Source organism: Piliocolobus tephrosceles, chromosome 14 (assembly GCF_002776525.5).
Source record: "Piliocolobus tephrosceles isolate RC106 chromosome 14, ASM277652v3, whole genome shotgun sequence".
Classification (NCBI taxonomy): Eukaryota; Metazoa; Chordata; class Mammalia; order Primates; family Cercopithecidae; genus Piliocolobus; species Piliocolobus tephrosceles.
Window position 1 is genome coordinate 46,689,203 of NC_045447.1, and position 9,130 is coordinate 46,698,332.

General features: G+C 53.6%; 1 protein-coding gene across 7 annotated transcripts in view; it reads left to right on the plus strand.

Moving 5' to 3' along the window:
* The first annotated feature begins 786 nt into the window (after positions 1-786).
* AQP7 (aquaporin 7) overlaps positions 787-9,130 on the plus strand; it is a 21,243-nt gene continuing 12,899 nt past the window's right edge. For 2 of the 7 annotated variants that reach the window (XM_031934047.1, XM_031934046.1), the window contains exons 1-4: positions 902-1,097; positions 1,802-1,938; positions 2,185-2,235; positions 8,429-8,546. In XM_031934047.1, coding sequence (XP_031789907.1) covers positions 2,210-2,235; positions 8,429-8,546 — 144 coding nt within the window. In that variant the 5' untranslated portion in view covers positions 902-1,097; positions 1,802-1,938; positions 2,185-2,209. Of the gene's footprint in view, positions 1,098-1,801; positions 1,939-2,184; positions 2,236-8,111; positions 8,547-9,130 lie in introns of all 7 variants that reach the window. The other 5 variants (XM_031934048.1, XM_023201639.2, XM_023201649.1 and 2 more) reach the window with 4 other exon arrangements.

The window sequence follows — 9,130 nt, forward strand, 5'->3', positions numbered from 1 at the left end:
CCCCAGAAGTTCTCAGGACTTACCCACCGTCCACCATGCCACACAGCAAGTGTCCTCAGAGTCTGCAGACCAGAAACACCTCCCTCGTGTCTCAGCACTGGGCCACCTGCTGAAACCCCGAACTGCCTGCCCCATTGTTTGAGACCTAGTCAGGCCCTGGCTCCAAAAGTCCTCTTGGACTGCCGCTGGTCCCCAGGGTCTCTCCTGACCGCACCTCGGTCCTGGAGCTCCCATGCTGCTGAGCCCCGAGCCCCACGCCCTGATCCAGCTCTGGTTCCTTCACAGGGGCCCTGCTGACCTTTCCTAAGGGAGGTGTTTTCCTGAGGACAGGGTCTAGGTTTCCACCTGCTCCTCAGACTAGGGGCCCTCAGAGGGCCAGGCCTGGGCTTCTGCCTCCTTCCTCAGGCTTGTGTTTCTCTGCAAATATGGCTTGTGTGTCCTCCTTCCTCTCAGACTGGGGGCCCTGAGGACTGGGCTTGAGTCTCCCTTTCCCCCTTCAGAATGGGGCTCCCTAAGGACTGATCCACGGCCTCCCCGCGTCCCCTCCACCTGGCTGTTGATCTCCAACACTTCCACCTCCAGTCCTATTCTGCACAGCTCTCCCCAACGCTGGGGGCTCAAAGGCCTCTGCAGCCTTCCCCAGGGCTGGGGCTTGGGGAGGGCTTCCTCACGCGCTGCCCCAGAGTCAGGCTGCACATTGGCTTGGAGGACAGGCCTTCCTCTGGGACTGTGAGGCCCAGAGTGCCCACCCCGATCTCCACCTCTGACCTCACAAAGGGCTGCTTCAGAACTCGGTCTCCATGGCACCGCTGGCCAGACGACAGATGTTATTTTGGGCAGTGCATCTGGACTTGGCTCAAGTGGCACCAGCCAAACCCTAGCCTTACTGACCTCTCCCCTAGAGGAGCAGGAGCAGTGCTTGAGGCTGCCCTGGGAGGGCTGAGAGGCAGGCTCTGGACTGGGGACACAGGGATAGCTGAGCCCCAGCTGGGGGTGGAAGCTGAGCCAGGGACTGTCTTGGAGGAACAAGATCAAGATGCGCTTTAACTGAGAAGCACCCAAAGCAGAGGCTGAGAATCACAAGGCATTTCAGCAGAGTGAGTGGGGCTCCAGGCAGGGTGGATGGGGCGGCCTCCTCAGTGCCCAGATCTGGAAGGGCCATTCCTTTGGTACCACACAGGGACGAGGTGACTGTGGGATTGTTTGGGGAAGGAGCCTCGGCTGGGAGTGGAAGGCCTGGCTTTCTGGCTCTGGTGCAGTCCTGTGTTGCTGTGTGACACAGGCAGACACACCCTCTCTCTGAGCCTCAGTTTCCTTACCTGTAAGTTGGTTGTTGGGAGGACCAGCGGTAGAGCAGAGATGGCAGGGATGCGCTGGGCTGGGCTGTCAGCAGACCATGGGGGTGGGAGGAGGAGAGAGCTGAAGACCACCGGCAGTGGACCACCGCGGGAAGAGTACAGGCCAGAGATGGGTCAGCTGCCGGCTTGCTGGAGTTGTTCCTCCCGCAGAGTCCCCTCCTGCGGGGCTAGAGCTGGGGCTGGAGGGTTTCTGCAGTCAGGGCTGGGGATAAGAGTCTGTGCTGCAGCTAGAGGGAACTGGGTTAGAGAATGAGGAGGACAGACAGGGTGAGGGGACTTGGGGCTACCTTCATGCTGTCAGTTAGAGAGAAAGATAGGAGTACAAAGGGGAATTTTTAGGCAAGGTGCAGGGGTGAAATGAGTTTTCAGAGCCTCATCCTGTGTGTTCACCTTCTGTGTGTGTGTGTGTGCGTGCGCGTGTGCGTGCATGTGTGTGTGTGCAGGTCCTGGACAGTCACAGTTTAAGTTAGCAGCAAGTGGGCTTGAGGTTCAATGTATAGCACGCAAATACGAGGCTGGAGCCACTGAGCAGAGGCTGAGGGCATCTCCACAGTCCAAAGCCGGGCTGCAGACAGGGAAGGTCTGGAGGAGCGCTGGAGGGTCTGGCCTGGGGTTGGGGTCCTGGGGCCAGCATGGGTGGGTGGGTCTCCAGGGCGTCGCCTCATTGGCTGAGCACTGCTCCTCCCTCCTGTTGCTTGGCTGGGTTAAGGGAGTGGCACTAGTAGGAGCTGCCCCAGGGCTTCTCCCCTGGGGGCCAAGGTCTGATAGAAGTGTGGGGCCAAGTTCTGTGTGCTCCAGCCATGGTGACCTCTCTTTGGCTCCTCAGCATCTACAAATCTGAAAGACAAAACATGGTTCAAACATCCAGGCACAGGCGGTAAGTACCCAACCCCCTTCTCCCCCTCTAGCCCCCGTCCTCCACCCAGCCCACTTCAGTGCCCTTCCTGCTCCACCCTCAACCTCTTCCTTGGGGTAGCTGTCCCCCCTCTACCTCCTCCTCCCCACCCACCCACTCACCCCTGAGGTCCCAGAAGAAGAGCATCTTACACCTGCTGCCTGGGCTGGGTCCTGGGGTGAGGGAAGGCTCAGAAAGACTTGGATGAGGGTCAAGGCGTGCAGGTGGCCTTCAACTCAACTGAACTCAGCACCTCTCACCCTCTTAGGCTCCGTTGTCTTTGGGCTGAACAAGAACCAGTCCTTGCAATGGCCAAGGCCCTGCCTATGTAGTTCTTGTTAGCTTTCTGGCTTCCCCACTCCAGCCCCCTGCTTTCCCTCCTCCAGCCACACTGAGCCACACCGAGTTTCTTTTCTGTGTTTTTTTTTTTTTTTTTTTTGAGACAGAATCCAACTCTGTCCCCCAGCCTGGAGTGCAATGGCGCGATCTTGGCTCACTGCAACCTCCGCGTCCCGGGTTCAAGCGATTCTTTTGCCTCAGCCTCCTGAGGAGCTGGGATTATAGGATTATAGGCACATACTACCATGTCCAGCTAATTTTTTTTTTTTTTTTGTATTTTTAGTAGAAATGGGGTTTTGCCGTGTTGGCCAGGCTGCTCTTGAACTCCTGACCTCAGGTGATCCACCCGCCTCGGTCTCCCAAAAGGTTGGGATTACAGGCGTGAGCCACTGCACCCAGCCTCACACTGACTTTCTTTGCTTTCTTCAAATATCCTGGGAGTCCTCTGGTGACTATTCCCTCCACCTGAGTGGCTTTCTGCAGTTAACATACAGCCCACTGTCATCTCCTTCATGGCTTTGCTCCAACGCCACATTCTCAACAAGGATTACTCTGACTGCCCTATTTGAAATCACACCCCATCTCCAGCCCCTGCACTCCCAATTCCCCTCTCCTTGCTGTTTTTTTCCATAGGAGCTGGTAAGTTCTCTTATACAAATGTACTTGCTTATTACACTTCATTGCTGTCAGCTCCACACGAGCAGGGATATTGGCCTGTTGTACATTTGGACGGAGACAACGAATAATGCCCCTCTGTTGACATCACTGCCTCCAGCCTATGTCTCTCTCCAGGGCTTTAGATCCTGTTTCTAGAGACCCACTGGTGTCTCACAGGCAACTCAGCTCCTAGATGGAAATGGCCTCCTCCGCCCCCTGCAAGTTAGCTCCTCCTATGCTCTTGGCTCAGTCAGGAGTCCCCTTCTCCTCAGTTGCTCAAGCCAGAAGTTCAGGTCATATCCTTGATACTTCCCTCTCCCCCGTGTCTCATATCCAGTCACCAATCTCCTAAAATATCTAGAATGGCACAGCTTCCACCATTCTTTCTACCACCACCCTACTCCCCCATGGCCATGTCAGGCCACCACCCGCCCATTCTTCAAAACCGCCTTCAGGCCTCACCTCCCATGCCTCCCCTGAGCTCCCCCAGTCCCAGGCTGCTTCTCTCTGGTAATGTTGCCATTACCCATCTCTTCTATTAAACAGAGTGACCCAAGGGTGGAGAGTGGGTTTTAACTTTGTATTCCTGGTGCTTGACTCATAAGTAGGTGCTCAACAAAAAAAATTTTTTTTCTTTTTTGAGACGGAATCTTGCTCAGTTGCCCAGGCTGGAGTGCAGTGGTGCGAGCTCGGCTCACTGCAACTTCTGCTTCTCGGGTTCAAGTTATTCTCATGTCTCAGCCCCCCTAGCCGGGATTACAGGTACCTGCCACCAAGCCCAGCTAATTTTTTAAAAAAATTTTTAGTGGAAATGGGGTTTTGCCATGTTGGCCAGGCTGGTCTTGAACTCCTGACCTCAAGTGATCCACCTGCCTCGGCCTCCCAAAGTGTTGGGATTACAGGCGTGAGCCACCATGCCTGGACAACAAATGTTTGTTGAATGAAGAAATGTTGGTTAGCAGGTTGAATTGTTGGCTTGTGGTTAGTTGGATAGTTTATGGTTGACTGGTTGATTAGATAATTAAATGAGTTAATAGCTGGTTAACAGGAGAATCAGTTAGTTGGTTTTTGATAGATTAGTCAAAGAGTTAGTAAGCCACCGGGCGTGGTGGCTCACACCTGAATTCCCAGCACCTTGGGAGGCTGAGGTGGGAGGATTGCTTGAGTCCAGGAGTTTGGGACTAGCTTGGGCAACATGGTAAAACCCCATTTCTACAAAAAATAGAAAAAAAAATAGCCGGGCACGGTGGCGTGCTCCTGTAGTCCCCGCTACTTGGGAGGCTGAGGTGGCAGGATCGCTTGAATCCTGGGAAGTCCAGGCTGCAGTGAGCTGGGACTGTGCCACTGCACTCCAGCCTGGGCGACAGAGTGAGACCCTGTCTCAAAAAAAGAAAGAAAAAGAAAACAAACAAGCGTTAGTGAGTTGTTAGCTATTTAGTTCGTTGGTTAGCAGATTACTTAGGGGATCTGGTTGGCTGTCAGTTCCTTGCTTTGTAGGCTGGCTTTCTTGGGCCCCTCTTCTTAGTCTGTACCCTCTCCTTGGGCTCTCTCTGTGTCCATGGCTCAGAGGACCATCTGTGATTTGCTGACCTCCAAATGTGTCTGTAAGTGAGACCACATGACCAGCTGCCTCCTCACTGGCCATCCCACCCAGGTGGCCAGCAGGCTTCTCACACTCAGCACGTCCAGAAAGGGCCTCCTCGTCCGTTCTCCCGCAGCTTCTCTGCTGCGCCCCACACTAGTCATTCCGCTGCCCTAGCCAGGACCCGAGGGCGTCGCTGAGCTGCCCCGTTCCCTTCCCTCTCTAACCGAACACCAATCCTGTCAGCTTGACTGTGCTCTTGTGGCCACTGGCACTGCCATCTCTGTGGCGCGGGCTGCCACCACTTCTCCACTCATCTGTGGAGAAGCTGATGCTCACCCTGCCTTAACTACACTTCCTCCATCCTGGCCTCCGCAGGGGAGGCAGCCCTCCTGCTGAAATCCTCCAGTTGGCCCATGGCCCTCTGGTAGAGTTCAGACTCCCGAATGTGGGCCATAGGGCCTTCTGCCACCTGGCCCTGGCCCCTCTCTGCCCATCTCATGCCACCTCCCCTCCTCTGTGGCCAGCCCATTCCTGCACATTAGATGCTGCCTTAGCTGCAGGCCTTTGCACATGGCAGTCCTATGCCCAGAATGATCCCTGCCTCCCTGGAGGCTCCTTTACCTGCCAGCCTTCTTTTCCTGACCTAGATTTCCCTTTCTCTGGGAGCCTCCTACCCCCTCCTCTAGGCCATTCACTTCCTCCACATGCCCCGTGGTGCCCCTCTTCCAGCTGGGGCAGCGCTCATCACACTGCACAGTAATTGCTCAATCGATTGCTTTTCTTCCCACGGACTGGGATCGTACCAGTGTCCTTTACTGCAGCGCCTGAACATTCTAGGCATAGTAGATTCAAGAAATCTTGAGTTCATTGGCTGGTTGGTGGTTATCTGTTGCTTACTGTGTCTTGCCTGCTGTGTGGTGATGAGGAAGGAGTCAGGCTTCCCGGATTCTCTTGGTGTTCTTGGCTTTCTGCTCTGTCCACTTCTCTTCTCTCTTCTGTGGTTGCCTCCAGCACGGGAGCTGGGGTGAGATGGGGGCCAGTGAGGGTCACCTCACCCTGCTAGGGAGAGCAGCAGCATTCCTCAGGACTCCTAAATTCCCCTGGCCTCACAGCAGCAAAAGTAAGCAGAGGGAATGAGAGATGTCCAGGCATGGAATAAAACATCTTCCACTTTTCAGCTGAGACCCTCTGTTCATAGTTCACCCATCCCCATCCCATTCCTTGCTCTATTCCTTGCCCCAGAGAAACAAAACCAGGGATGAATAGATGGAGGGGGATGCAGAGCTGTGTGGATAATCCACTGGTCCCCACCCAACTCTAGCTCCCATGCAGCATTGTATAGGGGTCTCATTATCCCATGGCCAGCCTCCTCAGCCCTGAAGAAGAGACCTTGCCAAGGCAAGCAGCAACCCAAAGACAGCCCTGGGAAGGTACCATAGAAGCAGGGGAGAGGTGGACAGAGCAGGAAACCCAGAACACCAAGGGAATCCTGGAAGCCTGGCTCCTTTCTCATCAGCACACAGCAGGCAACGACCAGCCAATGAACCAAAGATTTATTGAATCTACTATGCCTACTGTGTTCAGGCACTGCAGTGAAGGAAACTGGTATGATCCCAGCCCTTAGGAAGAAAAACAGTTAATTAATTAAGCTTTTTTTTTTTTTTTTTTTTTTTTTTTTTTTTTTGAGACAGGGTCTCGTTCTGTCACCCATGCTGGAGTGCAGTGGTGTGATCTCAGCTCACTGCAACCTCTGCCTTCCAGGCTCAAGCAATCTTCTCACCTCAGCCTCCCCAGTAGCTGGGACCACAGGCATGCACCACCACATCTGACTAATTTTTTTTTTTTGTAGAGATAAGGTTTTGTTGTGCTGCCCAGGCTGGTCTTGAACTTCTGGGCTCAAGCGATCAGCTTGCCTCAGCTAGTGCTGGGATTACAGGCGTGAGCCACTGTGCCTGATCTAATTGAGCAATTACTTTGCAGTGTGATGAGCATTGCCCCAGATGAAAGAGTGGGCACCATGGGGCATGTGGAGGAAGTGAATGGCCTAGAGGAAGGCGTAGGCAGCTCTCCCAGAGAAAGGGAAATTTAGGTCAAGAAAAGAAGGCTGGCAGGTTAAGGAGCCTCTGGGGATGCAGGGGACCATTCTGGGCGTAGGACTGGCATGTGCAAAGGCCTGCAGCTAAGGCAGTATGTGATGTGCAAGGATGGCCTGGCCAGAAGAGTTGAGGGGCTGGTGTCAGCTTCTGGGCATGCAGACAGTGAGATAGCAGAGTGACTAGTCCAAATAAGCACTAAGGCCACACTTAGAGGTATCTGTATCCCTCTTCTTCCCCTTGACTTTTTTTCTTTTTTTGAGACGGAGTCTCGCTCTTGTTGCCCAGGCTGGAGTATAGTGGTGAGATCTTGGCTCACCGCAATCCCTGCCTCCCGTGTTCAAGCGATTTTCCTGCCTCAGCCTCCGAAGTAGCTGGGATTACAGGCATGTGCCACCATGCCTGGCTTATTTTGTATTTTTTAGTAGAGATGGGTTTTCTCCATGTTGGTCAGGCTGGTCTCGAACTCCCCACCTCAGGTGATCTGCCCACCTTGGCATCCCAAAGTGCTGGGATTATAGGCATGAGCCACTGGGCCCGGCCCCTCTTCTTCCTCTTTATCTTCCATCCCCACCCCACCACCTTCCCCAAACTCCAGTCCTATACCTCTCCCTATATGCAGATTTGGGACCTGTTACTCACTGTTTCATCTACCTGTCCATCTAACCGTGCACTTCACTAAATATATATTAAGTGCCAGGCACTTTGGGAAGCTTTGAGGATCTAGTTGAGAGTAAGACAGACTCCCCCGTTTTCACTCATTCAACAAATATTTATTGTATATCTACTATGGCCTGGCATTGTGCTAGGCACTGAAAATACACCAGGAAGTAAGATCCAGTCCTTCCTTTTCTCCCTCCCTCTCTCTCGGTCATTCATTCATTCACTCACTCTCTCACAAACCTCTGTTTGCACTGACCTGGTTGTAGAACCTGGTGCATTTTGCTAACCCCTTCATCTTTGACAGAACCTGGCACATGTTTCAGCGCTCAGTGCTGTTTATAGAGCTCGGCAGCAGACTTTGTCACACCTCATGCTGTTTGTAGAGTGCCTCACTGTTGCCAGGCCCTGGCCTGTGACCCCAAAGTTCTGGCTCTAGCAGATAGGCAGACAGACAGATGGATAGACAGAGACAACTGAGCTCCACTTTCCAGTCTGCTCTCTCCTACCCTGCTTTTTCCCAGAGACTTGTTGGCATCGTGGATCGCACTTTCAGCTCCCCACCTGCCCCCCTGCAAAGTGGCTTCATTAGTGTGCCATTTTTACTGGTCCAGTCCCAACTAGAAGGAGCGTGGCCTGGCCACCTACCCCAGTTCCTCTCCATGTCCCCATGGCTCTCAAGCGTCTCCAATTCCAGCTGTCCCAGCTGCCCTGGGCAAGAGGAGGTGTGTGTGGTGAGGCTGCTGGGTTACCCATTAACTCAGTTGTGAGTTGAAGAGCTGATGGGCAGCAGGCAGACTTGAGTCTCCTTTCTGTCCGTGGGCTCGGGTCACTGTCTCAGGTCCACCCGTGGCTCCAAAATGGTCTCGTGGTCCGTGATAGCAAAGATCCAGAACACACTGCAGAAGAAGATGGTGCGAGAGTTCCTGGCTGAGTTCATGAGCACGTATGTCATGATGGTGAGTGGGTGGGCAGCACGAAGTGGGTGGGGCTCCACCAGGGCCGTCCATGACCCCCTCCCCATGCTGACCCCTAAGTCACATTGTCCATTCCTTGCCTCTGAGCTGGGAGCCAGGGGAAGCAGCAGAGGAAAGTAAAGAGGTGGGGGGCCTTTCTCATCAAGTCTTTTTGGACAGAAAGGGCTCATAATATGTGGTGGTCAAATGAAACCATGCACTGGGATATCCGGGGCATGGCTGGAAATGGGGAGAAGGGAAACCCAGGGTGAAGAGATTGAAGAGGCCCAGGTGCAGTGGTTCATGCCTGTAATCCCAGCACTTTGGAAGGCTGAGGCAGGTGGATCACCTGAGGTCAGGAGTTTGAAACCTGCCTGGCCAACACGGTGAAACCCCGTCTCTACTAAAAATACAAAAATTAGCTGGGCATGGTGGTGGACGCCTGTAATCTCAGCTATTCAAAGGTTGAGGCAGGAGAATCACTTGAACCTAGAAGGCGGAGGTTGGAGTGAGCTGAAATCACATCATTGCACTTCAGCCTGGGTGACAGGAGCGAAATTCTGTCTCAAAAAAAAAAAAAAAAGAAA